Source organism: Poecilia reticulata, linkage group LG19, assembly GCF_000633615.1.
Source record: "Poecilia reticulata strain Guanapo linkage group LG19, Guppy_female_1.0+MT, whole genome shotgun sequence".
NCBI lineage: Eukaryota > Metazoa > Chordata > Actinopteri > Cyprinodontiformes > Poeciliidae > Poecilia > Poecilia reticulata.
In genome coordinates this window covers 22,947,335-22,965,521 of record NC_024349.1, presented here as the reverse complement: position 1 = coordinate 22,965,521, position 18,187 = coordinate 22,947,335, and the positions used below count along the sequence as shown (strand labels likewise).

At 42.9% G+C, this 18,187-nt stretch overlaps 2 protein-coding genes across 4 annotated transcripts in view; both read left to right on the top strand.

The window, feature by feature from the left end:
• Positions 1-4,916, top strand: part of mki67 (marker of proliferation Ki-67) — a 10,147-nt gene extending 5,231 nt beyond the window's left edge. For both annotated transcript variants that reach the window (XM_008438035.2, XM_017310874.1), the window contains exons 10-16: positions 13-331; positions 448-563; positions 660-837; positions 918-1,052; positions 1,164-2,023; positions 2,145-2,676; positions 2,792-4,916. In XM_008438035.2, the coding sequence (XP_008436257.1) occupies positions 13-331; positions 448-563; positions 660-837; positions 918-1,052; positions 1,164-2,023; positions 2,145-2,676; positions 2,792-4,326 (3,675 nt within the window). In that variant the 3' untranslated portion in view covers positions 4,327-4,916. The remainder of the gene's footprint in view (positions 1-12; positions 332-447; positions 564-659; positions 838-917; positions 1,053-1,163; positions 2,024-2,144; positions 2,677-2,791) is intronic.
• A 194-nt stretch (positions 4,917-5,110) lies between these two features.
• Positions 5,111-14,153, top strand: tut1 (terminal uridylyl transferase 1, U6 snRNA-specific). Of its 2 annotated transcripts, none has more exons than XM_008437854.1 (10): positions 5,111-5,364; positions 6,305-6,495; positions 6,599-6,805; positions 8,180-8,294; positions 8,383-8,510; positions 8,600-8,826; positions 8,911-9,020; positions 11,006-11,128; positions 11,965-12,057; positions 12,819-14,153. In XM_008437854.1, exons 1-10 carry the CDS (start codon positions 5,289-5,291, stop codon positions 13,880-13,882), a joined length of 2,334 nt encoding a protein of 777 aa, XP_008436076.1. In that variant the 5' UTR covers positions 5,111-5,288; the 3' UTR covers positions 13,883-14,153. The 2 variants fall into 2 exon arrangements, with proteins under 2 accessions (XP_008436076.1, XP_008436075.1); XM_008437853.1 differs by having other exon boundaries at positions 11,006-11,158.
• Positions 14,154-18,187: the final 4,034 nt, after the last annotated feature.

Sequence of the window (18,187 nt, the reverse complement as noted above, 5' to 3'; positions counted from 1 at the left end):
GCTTCTCCCAAGGCTGCAAGTCCAGCTCAGAAGTCTCCTAAATCCAGGTCCGGTTCTCCCAAGGCCTTGACCAGCACAACACCAGTGAAAACACCCTTGAATTCAGGTATCCAAACCCCGTCCGTCCAAGGTCGCTTCTCTGTGTCACGTATCAGGACCCCCTCTCCAGCAACAGCAGTTGCTCAACAGACGCCTTTGCTTGCTGGTACCCCAAAAATCCCTCTCAGGAGGAAGAGCATGAAGAGTGCATCACGGAGGAATTCAGGTGTTGCCAGGAGTGCAGTAAAAGTCTTTCAGAAACGAAGTGGCATTTCACGGGCATCAATGAAAGGTGTGTTAAATGCTGAAGTATAAAAGTAGCTTTCTTCCTTGTGGGTACTATGGAAAGAACTTTGAGCTACTCAAAGCAGTCATATTTGTTCATTATCTGTTTTATTGATTCTCCAGCTCAAAGTTCCTGGGCAAATATTGTAAAATTTGGACAAACTAAGACTTCAGTTGTTGCTCCACCTGAAAAGAAGATCATACAGAAACCCCTGAAGAAGGTTGTGTCCAGACCACAGGTTTGTTCTTTAGATTGATCTGTTCAAACTGTTATAAAACCCTAAAACCACAACTACTGCTGAAGTGTCTGGGTTTTTTTCCTTTCAATCTGTCAGACCCCTGCCAGGAAACTAAAAGGCCATACGAGCACTGGACATGCAGATTCCCCTGCCACCATCCTTGTTGGGAGAGCTCACAAAAGAACCATTGTACATCCAACTGGAGCTGCACCAAAAGTGGTCATGAATCTTGCACTGTTCAAAAAGGACATGAAAATGGATGAAGATTTAACAGGTAGCTGTAGCTTTCTATGTCTTCACAGATCACATGTTGTGGATTTCAGTTTTGCAACTGCCTGTATCTTTGAATTTCAGGACTCTCTCAGATGTTCAAAACTCCTGTAAATGAGAAGACAAGGTCTTTGGTCAGTGAGAGCAGTGCCAAGAAGACTCCAATAGCAACTTCTTCTATGGTGGAACCGTCGGTACTGAACACTCCGGAGGAGCCAGGTAATTTTTCCTTTCAGGTGACGCTATTGAAGCAGACTGAAATCGTAATTAGTTTTGCCAAAACAAGCTGTTCAGGGCTGAAGGTGTTCAAACATTTAATTTGCCTTTCAGATGAAATGATGGTGTCTCCGCTGAGCGTAGCGTCTACAGTAAAGAGTCAAAGGTATAACAGCGAGGCAGTCCAGCGCCTTCTCAGTGGTGATGAAGAAGGAAGTTTTGTCGGTGATGCTCCTGCCTCGGACGTTTGTTCAGAGTCTAAACACGCAGATCCAAAGGCAGGCTCTGTTAAAACTCCCAAACAGAAGCCAGAATTACCCGTCTGTCTCACTGGAGTGAAGAGGATCATGAAAACACCAAGACAGAAGGCTGAGCCCATTGAGGATTTGAGAGGAAAACTCTTGAAAACTCCAAAACAAAAACCTGTGCAACAGGACTGTCTCACTGGAATCAAGAGGATTATGAAGACGCCAAGACAGAAAGCCGAACCTTTAGAGGACATCCGAGGAAATCTTTTGGTAACTCCTAAACAGAAAACCGAACAACCAGAGTGTCTCACTGGGGTCAAACGCATCTTTGAAACGCCGAAGCAGAAGGTGGAACCTCTTGAAGACCTTCAGGGAAAACTGTTGAAGTCTCCAAAAACCAGACAAAGCTCTGATGTCAGCTTGGATGGTGTTGAGGAGCTTTTCCAGACACCAATCCACCAGTCCCAGATGCTGGGTCTTACCACTGTTGAGAGAATGATGAAGACGCCCAAAGAGAAGACTGCTCCAGTTGTGGATGTGGTTGGTATGAAGAGACTACTGAGAACTCCCAAACAGACGGGTGAACCCGTAGAAAACAACTTTGGCATCAAAAGGCTGATGAAATCCCCAAGACTGAGAGGAAATCCTCCAGTGGAAGACTTTGAGGGACTTCAGGAGCTCATGGAGGAGCCAGTGACCTACCTGACAGAGCTGTGGCCAGATAAGGTAATATCTGGAGCATGAACAATTGTAATGAATTATGAAAAATATTTATAGAGTGTTTTGTCAAATGAATTTGTCTTATTGCTCTGTTTTAACAAGTATCTCTTGCCTTTCACATTTGTAGCCATCAGATCCCATGGAAAAGCAACCTCAAAGTGTCATAGAGGGCAATACAACTTCTACCAGCGCTTCTCTTGTAAGAAAGTCTGTTCATGGTAGGAGGGCAAAAGCTGTGGAACCCAAACAAGAGGAAACAAAAGAACTGCTGGAATCTTCTCAAAATGCCATGGTGTCTGTACCAGCTAGAGGAAGGAGAGGAAAGAAACCTGAGACCAAAACACCACCTGCTGTTAGACACACCACAAGAGGCAGGAATGCAGAAGTCCCTGAAAGCAGAGATGTTGAAGGAAGTCTCCCAGACTCTCCAAAAGATGCTATGAAAAGACGAAGACATATCAAAAGAGCCCAAGATGAGGCAATAGAGCTAGAGCAGAATCCTGCTGCTGAAGAGGTAGCGACCCCAGAACCTGAGATTGATTCAGTGCCAACCAGTGATGTGCATAGAGGTCCAGCACTTGAAGAGAAAGCAGTGCTGAAGCCCAAACGAGGAAGAAAATTAAAACAACCTGAAGAACTGGCACAGAAACGTCCTAAGAGTGAGTCATTCTTCAATGCATAATTTCCTGTTTAATCGCGTATGACATTAACTGTCTACAACTGTTTAGTTTAAGAATATTGATGCCGTTAAACTGACTTTAATCTTATTTTCAGATGCAGAGGAAGATAAGAGTGTTAACTCATCAGATGCTGAGCGTGTTAAGCTACCTGAAGAGGAGAACGCAGATGCGGAAGTTGCAGAAACTAGCTCGACTCAGAAGAAATCTGTGAGAGGCAAAAGAGCTAAAGAAGCTGAGAAAACACAGGAAGCCGAGGAGACCTCCTCCAATAAGCCTGTTCTTCCTTCAGTCAGAGGAAGGAGAGGAAAAAAGATGGAAGCAACAGCATCTCCTGCTGTTAAACAGAACACAAGAACCAGAAATGCAAAGTCTCAAAACACTGTTGATCATCCAGCAGTTGAAGCACAAGCAATAACTGAGATTTCCAATGAAACCGTGACCCCTCAAGTATCGGAGAAGTCCATTGAAAAGACGACGGACCCTGTTAGTTCAGTACAAGTGATGACCAAGCCACTCAGAGGGAGAAAAGCTAAAGTAGCATCCACTGAACCTGAGAAAGATGAATGTCCTGCTGCAGATGCTGAAACTTCTCAACCCATTACTTCTGTTGGTAAACCCAGGAGAGGAAGAAAAGCCAAATCTGATGTTGAGGAGGCAACTGAGGTGGCAGAAGATGCTTGTGTCCCCATGGAGACTAAGCCTCCAATAAGGGCTAAAAGAGGAAGAAGTGTTCTACAGAAAGAGGACAAACAGATTGAGGATGACAAGGTGACTTCACAGGAGACCTCTGAACATCAGGAGCCACCTAAGAAATCACGGAGAACAAGAAAACCTGAGCCAGAGCCTCTAAAAACAAAGGAAGACATCATAGTCCCAGAAAAGGAACCTAGTGTTGAACAAAGTTCAGTTGCTGCAAAGCCCAGGAAAGGAGGACGGAAAGCTAAAGCAGATGCTTTCATAGAAACCCCTGTGAAGTCCTCAGTACTCCTAGCTGACGCTACAGAGAAACCAAAACGAGGCAGAAAAGGAAAACAAATACCTCAGGAGACTATCCCTGCTGAGAATCCTGAACACGAAGAAATCTCTGTGCCATCTTCTCAGGTCCATAAACCTAGTCGGGCAACACCGGTGAAACGCAACGTTTCACGAACCACTCCAACTAAGAGAGGCCGCCAGGGTACAGCTCTTCCTCTGGGGGAACCCAAACAAGAACCTGCTCCAGAACCAGTCGTGCCAGCAAAAAGAGGAAGACGGGCTGCGGCAAAGCCCAAAGCAGACGATGGGGCCAATGATGAGACAAATCCCTCCAAAATCTCAAAGGCTGATGTTCAAGACCCAAAGATGACCAAGAAGGCGGTGAAGTTCAAAACGGACCTGGAAATCCATGAAATTCCAAAAGTTACGCCGGTGAAGGCCGTTAGAGGCAGGAAGACAAAAGTTCCAGACCAGGCTAACGCTAGTAGCAAAGAGGGAACAAAGGAGGCCAGCAGCGCTGAAGAGAAGAGACTCTCGGATGACGTCGTCAAGCCCGCCAAGAGAGGAAGGCGAGGAGCGAAGGTTGCAGAGGTGGTGGAGGAAGATATTGGAGCACAGCAAAAAAATCGACGGGGGAGATCAGCAAAGAAATGACTGTTTTGTAAATACTTCTCGTCTTAATTACGGTTTCCCCAAATGTTTTTGTAATGCCAAATTTTAGGTGTGAGGGCATTGTAGAAGATAGTTTTATCGACTGAAAATTAAGCACTGCCAATTCTTCAGTAATCCGTGTTTTTAACCATTTCATAATTTGTTTTATGGTTCTACAAATATATTTTCGCTGTGGAAAAAGATGTATTAAATTTTTTTTACTACAGTACAATTGTGCAATGGTCTTTTTTTATTTACTGCTAAATGGTTCTCAAATTGCATCAGACATGACGGTTTTAAAAGCTTTTGTAGAAAATATAATTTAGGTCAAAACAATATTAGAAAATCATGAGATGTTAAATATTACAGTGGTGTTATTCTGATTAATCTTAGCTGTGTGTTTCCAGAATTTTGTACCTCTAGCATTAGGCTCCAAACAGACTTAATCTGGCCACATTTGGAATATGTCAGCATAATGACACTATGGTCTGGTGTTTTATTATTAGTGTGCAGACTCTTAAATCCATGAAAAAAAAAATACATTTGTACCAACAGCTTTGATTTTGATTCTCCATAATAAATAATTTAAACTATGCAACACTGCTTTTTGTAAACTTAATTCAGATTGCTTGATGAAATCTCTGGTAGTAAAATGATAGTTATTAAACACTGACTGCTTGGTTGTAATAAAACACATTTAAACCACAGGTTCGAATAGTTCTGATGGTTTATCGTTATATACTGCTACAACCAGCCTAACTAGAAATCACTTCTGCGTGGTAGGAACCTTGTCAGGAAAACATTGTCACACCCGAACAGATTTTGCTGGCGGACTGAACACAAACGAAGACCTGACGCTGGAGGGAGATTTGAGCATGGCGCAGTAAGGGTAGCTGCCCTCAAACTACTAAAGAGACTGAAGTGTTTAGCTTTTACCATCAATTTTTAGAGAAATACTGACCGCCATGTCTTCAGACAGTGATATACAAACGACAACCAGAGGGTTCTGCTGCAAACTGTGTAACGTCAACTTACCGAACTGTGAGTAACATAAGCTAACCGGGGTACGCGCCTGTTTGGTTAAAAAGTTCTGCTTCAGGTCTTAAGCGTTCTATAAGCATTGTTTTAAATTTTATTATTGGAAATATATGTATTTATCTGAACTGGCAGTCTAATGGATATCTCAACTGTAATGTTGCGGCAGCAGTTTACAGATAACATTTAAGCCCACGAGTCGAAGCCACGATTTAAATTATCACGTTATGGTCCAAACAATCAAGGAACATACTGTTGTTGTGCAGCAGACAATGCCGTTTACACATAGGAGGTAGGACAAATTGTGTTGGATCCAAACATATTGATGGAAAGTTGGGTGGAAGGAGAAACTGTTGGAAAAAGATGCACAAACAATAGGGATAACCAAAACACCGAGAGGAAGTGTACCCAGGACAGAGGCTACAACTGTAACGTTTGTTCTCTCTCTTGTTCTGATTTGTTAGATATACAATACATTGATTTGACACTGTAGCAATCTTACTGATATGAAGTTCAAGCACTGAGTTGAGAAATGGGGGGAAAATGTGGAAAATAAATCTGTTTGAAATGTTTGTTTCATCTTGCTGGGTTTTAGCACATTGAAAAATAGTGGTTCCTCCACTGGGCATGGAGGAGGAAGTGTGACCGCCAGGTTCACTACATCTAACTGGTTTTTAAAGTGCTTTAGGAAAAACCAGAATATTTAAAGATTTGTGAGAATTGTTTATCACCTTTATTTCTTCATGTAACAGTAATGAATTAAAAAAAGATGTATTTCTACAAAATTGAAAAAATAAAAATGGGATTAAAACGTAGTCCTGTAGTTCACATTATACCAAACACAGCTAATGAATTTCAGTATCAGACATGTTGTGTTACTCAAATGTAGTTGTCTGGTCTGTCTAATAGTTGATTTTCTTTTTTCTTTTTTTTAACGACTATCCAGTGCCGAGTGTGGAGCAGCATGTGAAGGGGCGGAAGCACCAGACACTGAGCGGGGTCCGCTCCACCAGGAAGAGCCACGAGGAGCACAGCGTGTTTGTCAGTGGCATCAAACCACAGATCTCCTCGACCGACCTGACCGAGTACTTTGAGCAGTTTGGGGCCGTTTCTGATGTCATCGTGGATAAAGACAAGGTCGGTCCGCTTTGGCCGGTCGCAGTGTGCAGCTTTTGTTTTGGTGACTTTATTAGAATTTCTTCAGAGCGACTGATGAGATGCTGAACTGTTCCTTTGCCAGGGGGTTTATGCCATCGTTCAGTTCAGTGAGACAGAGAGCATCCAGGCGGCTCTGGCCTGCGTCGAGCATCAGCTCCAAGGCCTGAAGCTGCGGGTTAAACCTCGGGAAAAGAAGGAGTTCAAACTGATTCCCAAGAAGAAGAACGATCCTCAGAGCCTCCAGCAGATCTTTGACCGGCTCAACCCTGAGCTGTGTCAGCTTTCTTCGGTAAACCTCCACTTCATACCAGACTCGTTTTGCTGGAGCACATGCTTCGTATGATGTTGATGTCTTACTTTTCTGTCCCTGCTGGAAAATGGCATAATGCTACACTTTCTGTCATCAACCACGGCTTTTCTTTTTTGTAGTTTAATTTTTTTAATTTTTTTTTTTACGTTTTAAGAAGTTTAATTTTATTTTCACCTGACCTCTGCAGCTCCTCCAGAGTTATCACATCCCTGATTAATGCTCGCCCTGCCTAGCCTGTCGGTTTACCCACCATGTCTTGCTAGGTCAGCAGTAGAGTCGGACAATATGGCCGAAAAAATGATCATAATGCATTTTTCTGTGTTGAACAATTTCAATCTCTCAAATAAAACAATACAGTTCATAGGATGGCAAGTTGAGAGTGGTGGGCAGTGCTAGCTAATATGTTAGTTGTGCTAAAGCGCTACACCAATGCAGTATTTACTCAAAGCTAATGCTAAACTTCAATTCAAATTACGTCTGCTCTTGAAAGACTACAACCCTTGAGCACTAATTTAGTTTTGACATTATAATTTACATGTTCAATAATCCTGTCTGTGTTTTGTTTCTTTCCTGTATGTTTTAAATAAAGTTATGGGGGAAGAAAGAGGAAACAGAACTGCTGCCTAAATAGACTTAATCAAATTCAAAATAAGAGCATGAATATAAACTCAGTCGATAACCAAAACTTCAACACCGATCACAAGTTCACAAGACAAGCAAGTAAATTATCACTACACAATTTATCTGAAAACATGAATTCATGGGAAGCCAAGTGTTTTCAAAGCTAAGCTAAAAATGATCTCCGCCATTAGTGGAAGTATACGCACCACTGCAAGCTGAAAGAAATAGAAATAATAATTAGTTATTAAAAAATAAATATATGTATGTTACAAGACAACAATCAAAAAACTGCAGTTTTTTTCAACCAGGAAAACATTGAGCTAATTCCCATTAGCTTTACAGTTTAGGAGGGAAATGTTTAGGATTGCTACATATTTGAGCCAACCGATTGCTGTTGTCGTTTTCTGTGTAATAATAAAGTGTTGAAATGTTTTTCGGCGTACCAACCAGACTCCTTCCATTTTCAGTTGAACAGTGCTGGATTAGACTGGATTGTTTCATAGCCTAATCCTGCGTTAGCTTGTCTCTTCTGTCTGTCCATCTAAAGTAAAGCTGTGTTGTAATGCGATGAAATGTAGAAAATCTCAAGGTGAATAAAATCTGCCAGTGTTCTAATGTTTATCTAATTCCATTGGATTCTATTCAAAGACTGTAAGCTGTTTTTATGTAGTAAAAATGTGCATGATTGATTGTTGCTGACGTAGGTTTGGTCTACCCTGTGCTTCCTCCCAGGTGGATGCCCAGATGAAGCTGCTGGTGGAGCGACTCCAGCTGGGAGAGAATGAAAAGAAGGCCAGAGGGTTGGTGGTCCAACTCCTGCAGGAGGTCTTTGTTGAATTCTTTCCAGGTGACTGTCTCCTGCATGACCTTAGCATGTGAGACGTTCACTTTTCATGATGTTTAATATCTAGTTTCAACATTCCTGCGGGTTACAGACAGTCAGATTTTGCTCTTTGGTTCATCCGTCAACACTTTCGGCATTCACTCGTGCGACTTGGACCTGTTCCTGGACCTGGAAAACACCCAGACGTTCCAAGCGCGGGCTAAGACCTTCACAGAGCAGGTCTGATGCTCTTACCCTCATCTCGACCTGCCCAGATGTCATCTTGGACGGGTCGAGGTGAAGTTTTGCTCTCTTCCTCCTCCCTCCAGGCAGGCGAAGGCGTGTCGGACGACGGACGCTCAGAGGACTCCATCCTGTCCGACATCGATCTGTCCACGGCGTCTGCAGCCGAGGTCTTGGAGCTCGTGGCCACCATCCTGAAGCGCTGCGTCCCCAGCGTGCACAAAGTCCACGTGGTCAGCACCGCTCGCCTCCCTGTCATCAAGTACCATCACCGGGAGCTCAACCTGCACGGAGACATCACACTGAACAACAGGTTGGTGAGAAATATGGTGGTGGGGGGGGTTTTTTAATGAATGCATTTTTCTGTATGTTTTCTCCTCTGCTCTCTGTGGGTCAGACTTGGTGTGAGGAACACCCGCTTCCTGCAGCTGCTGTCTGGGCTGGAGGAGAGGCTGAGGCCTCTGGTGTTCACCGTCCGATACTGGGCCAAGCAGAAGCAGATAGCTGGTAGGATTCCAGTTCAATTCCAAAACACTATTGATGCCAGAGGGAAATGAAATGTTGTAACGCATATCAATTCAAAAGAATTACTGTAGATGGTGATGGCATCTTTAGATTTTCCATTTGTAAATCTGAAGTGTTACATGTTCATTTAGGTTATTTCAGTCTTCAGCCAGCAGGTGTCAGTAGAACCACACATTCCTCCCTAACAATACCTCTAAACTCATTTATCTTTCACGTTGTTTCTTATTAATTTATTTTACCTTCTTTTTCTTTCTTTTTTTTTTTTTTTTTTTACTTAAGCCTCGGTAAAGAATAAAGAAATCAAAATTACAGCTCCTTTTGTGTTGGGTCAGTAAACTTAAATGAAATCTTATTAAAGCCGTTCTTCACCTGAAGAGCACGCTAATTACCCTCGCTCTGTGCCAGCTCTCTTTGAACTGGAGGCTGGCGCCGCCGGGCCTTTCATCACAGAAGTCGGGCGAGCGTGATGACATGTAAAGCTGCAGCTTTGACCCAAAATGGCCGTCTGAAAGCAATCGCTTTGATCAGCGCTGGCAATTTACAAAAAAACCAATAATCATAGGAAATTATCGTGTGTCACAATGAAGTTTTCCCAACATCAAAACCGATTGTTGAACTCCAGTTTGATTAGTTTGATTGGACTGTTGTTGTTTTTATTTTTTTATTTATTTATTTTCACATTATGGCTGCTGTTCCGGTCAGAAGTTGAAAACTGTAGAAATATGAAAGTTTTTTCATTGTAAAGTGTGAAAAGGTAAAGCGACATCAGACTTAATGATTAGTATCAAGTCTGATTAACTTAATGTTAATTGCTTAAATATTGCTTAAAATTTTAAGCAATATTTTAATATTTTTGCTTAAGGAGTTTTAATATGAGATGCATTTTTAATCAGCACACGGTCAGAAATATACACACAGCCTCAGATATAAACACTGAAGATGAGCGATAAATCAACTGAGTTCCTTAATTTTGGGTAAGTACTGGCAAATGAACAAAAAAGAAATCAGTGAAAATAGGAATCAGCTGATCAGGCTTTTTAAAGATCGGCCTGAAAACTGCAACAGAGCTGCAGCAGCTCTAATAAATACTGCACCGAGTTGCACCTGGACCTCGACTCTTCCTGCTGCCACGAGGTCCTGGAATAATCCTGGCTCCATATTTGACCGTTCTCATCAACAGAACCAGTTCAGTTTATTTCAACTTGTTTTATCTTTGTAGACTGGTTCCAGTGTGTGTTTGGGATCATCTTCCTGTTGGAATTCCAAGTGTTATCCTTCTGAGGGATTTTGGTTAGGATCTTCTAGAATAACCCAGGAAAAACCAAGACTTTAACCAATCATAGCTATGAACATGCAGTGATCAGTGTCACTGTCCACAGTGACATAATTAAAAATGATATATTTCAGCTTCAGTTTCTTCATAAGCTTCATTGTGCAGCTTAGTGGAGGTGATGTGAGAGAGAAAAATGTGAATAAATAGTGAGAGTTGATGAAGCTCAGCATCAGTTCACAGATTTCCACCCATAAAGCAGCTGGCTGCTCGCTCACACGGCTTTTATTAGTTTACGCACAGCATGCTGGGTAAAAACGGCTGGATGCTCCTTTTAGGGAGACGCTGCGCTGTGAGTCATCTCATATTGCAGCGGCAGCAGCAGCTTCAGTCAGATCCATGATGTTGAGAGGAAAAAAACCAGCTGCTCTTACAGTGTCCTCATTTCCACAGAACATAATATCCTGATGTTTAAAGAGGATTGAGCAGTTTTGGCTTAATTACTGCTCTGTGTTGTCTCATCAAATGGCCTTTTTTTTTTAAAAGTTTTTTTTCCCCAACGATTAATCGATTTAATCGATTACTAAATTAGCTGAAGATTATTCTACTAATCGATTGGTCGCGACGTATCGTTTCAGCTCTGATCTGATGGTATAAAGTGTCTGGTTGTTTCCTGATGGCAGCTTGTGACCTGCAGGTAACCCCAGCGGCGCCGGGCCGCTCCTCAACAACTACGCCCTGACGCTGCTGGTCGTCTTCTTCCTGCAGAACTGCCGGCCGCCGGTGCTGCCCACGGTGGACCAGCTCAGAGACATGGCCTGTGGGTGCTGCCTCGGTTCACCAACACTGGGTCTGCATGTGCGCAAAGCTCAGAGTGCTTTTATGTTATTACAGGGAGAAGAAACACTGATTAACATGAGAACATTAGTCTCTCATAAAACCACGTCGCCTGTTTCATTTGGTCAAAATGAAAACATTAAAACACATGAATCATGAGAAATACAAGATCAGACTCTCAACTGTACAATCATGTAAATCGTTTGCTGCTGTGAAATTCATTCTGCCGATTAACAGAAGAGAGGCTCGTTGCCCAGGCGATACGTGTTCTAAACCCAGAGCGTCAGTCAGAGCTGAGGGGAGACCTGGTGACTCTGGAGGAGCTGCACAGAGCTGCTGCTCAGCTGGGAGAATCAGGGGACAATGCATTTCTGGGGTCCAATATCATCTGAGCCGATACAGAAGACCAGCACTGAATTGACTTGAAGCACTTAATTTTAAACAGAGGCATAAATGTACTGAAATAAAAATTGATTTGATAACTCTGCGCCAGAATGGCACACAGACAGACACTTCAATACGTACACATAAAAACCGTTTAGTGTTACATAAATATTGAATCCAATGTTTCTTCTTGATCTTAATGAATAAATGTTAATGTGGGATATAAATCCAGCTCTAAACTGTTAAATCTGTTGTATTCACCTTCAGGTTGAAGCCACCAGTGATCAGATATTGTTTTCCACCATAAACATAAACAAGTTTTTTTAGAACACCGTTCAGCTGCCGCCTCTAATTTGAACTCCAACCTGAGGTCTCCTCAGGATCTGAGCTGAGTATTGGGAACCTCGGTCATGTTCATATCTACGTGTTTTGCAGGTGAGGAGGAGGAGTGTGTGATCGATGGCTGGAACTGCACCTTCCCCAGTCAGCCCATCGCAGTGCAGCCCAGCCAGAACACTCAGGATCTGTGTAAGTCCTCATGAACCAAACAGTTCATTTCCCTCTTCAAAGATTTTCTGCTTTTTTTTTGTCTTCACACCAAGTCTTACAGGAAGTTAAGAGACAGTTGATTGTTTTTCCACTAATAAAACTGGGTAATAAAAAAACTACATCTGAAAATGGAAAGAGAACACCACACTTTTCAGATTTTTGGTTAGAGAATTAAAAGCCAGTAATCATTTTCCTTCAATGACGTTTTAGTTTTGTGGTGGAGTTTGGCTGATCAAGCTGGTATCAGTTTCAGATCAGTATTATAAGATCAATACTATGGTTTCAGATTCCGTCTTGAAATTTTGTTTTATTTTTGTATCTTGGTTTCTCAGTTTTTCTCGATTTTGACTTGATTTGCTCTCAAATGATCATTTTTTTTCGTACTTTCCTTATTTTTCAAATAAATAATTTCTATATGTTGTTAAAGTATTTTGTAGACACAGAAACTTTATACAAATTCTGTCCGAGGTTTGAAAACAATAATTCAAAGGAAAAAATACGTAAAAGACATGAGTTGTCAGTGAGACGTGTTTGACTGAGTCAGTTGATGCTAGGATGCAACAAGCTGCTTCTTCTTCACATTGGATATGGAAGGTGTTTTTTTCTTTGATTAATATTATGATATATATTTTCTTCTCATTTATTTAATTTTTTTTCTCTGACATTTTACTTGTTCAAAAATAAATCAGGGTTTCATTTCCTGTCGTTGCTCTCTGCGGTTTGCCATGTCCTCCTCCCAGGTTCTCTGCTCGCCGGCTTCTTCTCCTTTTACACACCGTTTGATTTCCGCAGCAGCGTCATTTCCCTCAGGCAGGGCAGCGCGCTTCCAATCACTGACTTCCTGTCGCAGGCTAAAGACGACAAAGCACCGCCGGAGGGGCCGGCCCCCGAGCCTAAGCTGGGCCCCCTGAACCTGTTAGACCCCTTCGAGCTCTCCCACAACGTGGCGGGGAACGTGAACGAGCGCTCGCTGTGTAGCTTCCAGAAGGCGTGCCAGGAGGCCGACATGTTCTGCCGCAGCCCGCGCTACCAGAACAAGAGCACCAAGGGCAAGTCGTGGGGCCTGGGCCGCCTGCTGGCCCCGCTAGGCGCCGCCCAGCAGGCCCACCCGGAGCGGCTCGTCATCACCATCCCCTTCAGGACCGCTGCCCTCCCAGAGGGGCTCCGCGGGGAGCTGCTCTCGGCAGGAGACGGCTTCAGGCTGCTGTGGTCCAGGAAGGTCTGCTCCGCCGTGGAGGTGGTTCTGAAGAACGTCCTCAGGTGTGAGCTGGAGGCTTCCACGGCAACCGGGCCAGAGGAGATGGAGACCACACTTAACGACAGCACCCAGAGCGTGGAGTCTCACAGTGACGGCAGCCCTCAGCGCGCCGGCGCCAAGAGGCCTCTGCCGTCCGGCAGCGACGACTCAGCAACGCCTCCTGGCAAAAAGCCGAGACCGGCGAGAACGACGAAGACCAACTTCCCGCCCTGGGTCTGTGTCCAGAAACACGCTGTGTGGGTGGGCAGGCGGAAGGTGAGACGGGAGCTGGTGAAAGGTCCGGACAGCAGGCCGGAGGGCAGCTGCATGGAGCTGGAGTCACAGGTCACAGCGTCCATCGCCGACAAAGAGCCGGACCTAAAGGACCCCTTGGAGTTCAAGGTCTGCCCCCAGACGGTGGGCGGGACAGAAAACACCAGGCTGCTGCTGAATGTGGAACCAGGAAGTGACAAGTCGGGGGTTTTTCATGACTTCTTTCACTTCCTGGAAGTGTTTGTTCCCAAAATGGTGGAGACGGTGCTGGAGAGCGGAGCGGGCAGCGCTTAGCGCCAGACCCACTTCACATCTGTCACCAATGACGACACAAACTCTCGAAGGAATAGGAAGATCTACTTTAACTGCTCATTTCTTACTGTATAAATGTCAAGTTAGTGTTTTGTTTTATGCCGTTTGTCCTGTGAGTTAATCAGGGCTTCCTCTGATGGTTTTAAAGTTTGAGACTTGGCCTTGTTCTTGGTTTGATCTACTTTCTATGGATCCTTCCAAATTATGAAAAGGACTCAAATGAAAATAAATAAATCCGATTCTCTTTCTGAAACTGTTGTGCATTTTATTCACTTAATTCAGTCATGACGCTAGAGCTCAACTGTTATCAGCCAATCAGGCGTTGGAGCAACAAGCCCCGCCTACTTGGGAGCGGCTACGTGTAAGGGCGAAACTGTAGTCGGCCATTTTACAGAGGACTTATGGATTCAATACGTTGGAATGACACAACTTTTTATGAACTGAGAGAGCCCTGACGGAGCCAGCTGCACAACGTCACAAACAACAACGGAACAATAATAATAAAAATAATAAACAATCAATCATCCTCCCCATCTTTCTCGTCGTTTTTGCCAGTAGTAACTTCCGGCTGTATGTGTGACACAAAAATAAGTTTCTGTTGCAGCTTTGCAAAAATACATCTATTTTGATACGGATGAAAAACCATCTCATCATAGCAAAAAAAAAGGGGAAAAAGTCATCTTTTTGAAATTGGTGCATTTTCATTTAGCAAATTCATTTTTGTAATTTGCGTAATTTTATGGATTATGGAAAGAATCCATCAACATAGAATGATACAGTTCATGTTCGACCACCTAATGTGTTTCTCAGAAGAGTGGTCAAACACTATGCACTACATTGCCCAAAGTAATGGGTCATCCCTGCTGCGCTTCAACAACCAGGCTTGGAACAGGATGGGTCACTCAGAATCCCACCGAGTTTCAGCTTGGTCCAGGAATGAGGGGACCGTGGATGACCGTGGAGTCAGTAGCTGCAGTCCTCCAAACATCGTTTCATCTTTAGATGAGCCGTGAATGTCATTAGATTCGTGATGACTAATAAGGTTTTTTTAAGCTGTGTGCTTGAATTCAGGAGAGAGACTTTTACTAGAACCAGAGCAGCTTCTACAAACATTTCTTATCTGGCTTAGAACGAGGTGCTAATTCATTTATTTCCGTTTGGTTCGCAGAAGAGAAAAGTTTGTTCTTTTTAATCATTTCCATTTTAGAAAAGCAGAGCCTGAGTAAAAACACAGGGACTGAGTGGCTGGAAGCAGCTCGACCTCAGAGGATGATCCCAAACGTGGGAAGTCAGCGTGCAATTAGTAAACCGATCTCCCTCTGAAGCGCCATAATGTTCTCAGCGAGCGAGATGTCGTCGGCTCTGGTCACGGGGCGGATGACCAGCCGGACCATAAACGAGCCGCGTCTTGCCACTAATACGCGTGACGTCACAGCGGACGTGAGTCACAGCTGTGATGAACGAAGGGGCTAAAGGCAGACGGTGAACAGGCGTTTCCCAAAAAGCTGTGAAGACCTCGGGCCCCTCTGGGAGAACAATGTCGATGCTCCCGGCCTCCACAGTCACACAGATGGATGAACTGCAGGATAAGTGAGTTTTTAGTAGTGATAGAAAATGAGTAATGATTTTTTTGGTAATTAATGAGAAAAAAAACGGAGTGCCGTCTGTGAGTGGACATGATCGCCCATTTCAGCACCTTCAACAGAAGGATTCCTGTTGATGGTGACAGAAAGCTTGAGAGAAATGACTCTTGTGAGTTTCATCGGAGTAAAAAATAAATCATTAAATAAAGGTTGTTTTGTTGTTTTTGGCCTGAAGTGAACACAGATCTAGTTCTGAAATCAATCACAGTGAATCCCAGGCTTATAGCGGAGTGTGTGTGTGTGTGTGTGTGTGTGTGTGTGTGTGTGTGTGTGTGTGTGTGTGTGTGTGTGTGTGTGTGGCCGTACATCAGACACATCTGATCTATTCTAGTGGAGAAAACTGGAATGTTAGAAAAGATACCCGGCGCTGTTGACTCAGAAAAAACAAGACTTTTTCACAGATCTTTTGCATTGTGGGTAAATCTAAAAAAAAAAAAGCCGTCATTTTGAACATGTCGGTGCATTTGGACTGTATTTTTCCAAGGAAGGAGTAAATATGCAGTATTTAACTTTACAGCTGACGATGTAAAACCATGTAAAACCAAGATACAAAAATAAAATTTGAAGGAGGAATCTGAATCCATAACCCAACATGTTGAGAGTTGGACCATAATTTTAGGATGGTTCTAATATACAGAGAATAAAAAAAAAAACAAAATTCTTAAAAGAAATATTTTGTTTGATTTTTTAAAAATGTTCTGGCTTTTTCTAGCTTTAAGACACCTACATTGTCTACTTTAGCTCCAAATGTTTGATCTGATGTATTTTCCTCTATTACACCAGACATATAACAAACAGGCAGTTTTTAAACATCCAGCAGTTTGTGCTTCATTTACAAAACAGCCACAGGTGTCAAATCTCCAAGCCCACCTTCAGCTCCGACCTGCTGGCTGGGCGTACGGCCCTTTAAAAAGTGAGATGAATAGTGTTAATAAGCAGAGGGGAGCTGTGTGCATCACTCAGCTCCAGTCTGGTCTGCTGCAATAAAACACGCTGCCCATCTGAGTGATTACCCTCATCTGTCTTAGTGGGACCAGAACAAATCAGCCGACCAGGAAGCACGCAGGATTTAGACACAAAGTTCAAATATTGGCTTCAAGATGATGTTTAAATATTTCTAGTTGTTGCCAAAAGTTTTAATTTAGTTGCTATGCAGCAGTGACTGCTAGCCCCCCAAAATTCAACTGTTAGCCCAAAAGTCAGAGGTTCTTCTCAAAAGGTTGAACCTTTTTTCTGGGCACTTTGTAATCCAAAAACTTTCAGTTTTTGCCAAAAGTTTAACCATTGGACAACAAATTAATTGTTAAAAAGGTAACATTCCAGCAAAAGTTTTGTTTTGAACTAAAAAGTGCAACTGTTATTCAAAAATTAAATGTGTTATCCTAAAATGTAGGTTTAGTTTGTTAGTAAATGTTTCACCTAAAAGCTTTAAGCTGTTTACCTGCTAGAACTTTTACTCCTACTCATATTTTTTCCCAAAACATCACTATTTATTAAACTATGTAGGACCCAAAGGCTTCAGCTGTTAACTAAACTTCTTAACTAACTAGTAGAAAATTTACCTTTCAGCCAAAAAACTTAGTCTGGCAAACATTTTAGCCATGCAGTTTTCTTTTTATTTCCTGTCAGTAAAACGTTTTGAGTCTCAGTTAAACATTTTAACTATGAGCCACAAAGTTAAAGAATATAATTTATTGTTTGATGTAATTCTGAGCAGCTGCTTTAATCATTCTAGTCTGATAAACCTTTTTGTTATTTGGGTTTATTATGCATGGAAGTTTTTTGGTTATGTCATGATGGTGAAGATACACATTTACACGATTTGCTATGTTTGAATGCCACCAGCCAGTCAAAGGATGCAGTTTTGTGGTAAGAATCCAAACCATGAAGCCACCAGGTCTCTTTAACAGATCGATTTTATAATAAAGACACTGAATGAGCTGAAACCTCTTGAAGCCGCTGCAGGAATGTCAAGTAGAAATGAAACCTCGGCGTCGGTGTTTCAGAGTTTACTGCTCAGGACATTTCAGCACGCATTGTGCTGTCCTGCTAAGCTCCCAGGGGACAACATGTCAACCCCCTTTAACACGTTGTTAATAGAGCTGTAAAAAACAAAGGTTTTGTCTTTGCCTGTCCCTAAGCCCTTGTCAAAAACACACCTTGATTCAGGCATAAATCCCCAAAGAAACGACCATTAAAGTTCAACAGGCCGGGCTGTAAAGGCTGTGAGTGAAGCTTGGTGTTACGCATTAGTTATTCTCACCATTCAGAGCAATTATTGTGCAATCACTTTAACCAATATTAGGGGAGCATTAGTGATTTTATTTTTTGCTTTTTCCATCCATCCATCCATCCATTTTCTTCCGCTTATCCGGGGTCGGGTCGCGGGGCCAGCAGCTTCAGAAGGGAGGCCCAGACTTCCCTCTCCCCAGCCACTTCTTCCAGCTCCTCCGGGGGAATCCCAAGGCGTTCCCAGGCCAGCCGAGAGACATAATCCCTCCAGCGTGTCCTGGGTCTTCTCCGAGCTTTTTATCATTATTAATTCATAAAGAGTAAACAAAAACAGATGAACCGTCATGGATAAAGTATCTATAGCAAGCTATCTAAAAGTGGAAGTGAAGCATTTCTGTTCATCCTGGTAATC

Coding starts and splice junctions, on each gene's coding strand:
- tut1 (XM_008437853.1), top strand. CDS start 5,289: ATGTCTTCAGACAGTGATATACAAACGACAACCAGAGGGTTCTGCTGC. Junction 8,511..8,599: donor CTAAGACCTTCACAGAGCAG/GTCTGATGCTCT, acceptor TCCTCCCTCCAG/GCAGGCGAAGGCGTGTCGGA. Junction 11,159..11,964: donor CCTCGGTTCACCAACACTGG/GTCTGCATGTGC, acceptor CGTGTTTTGCAG/GTGAGGAGGAGGAGTGTGTG.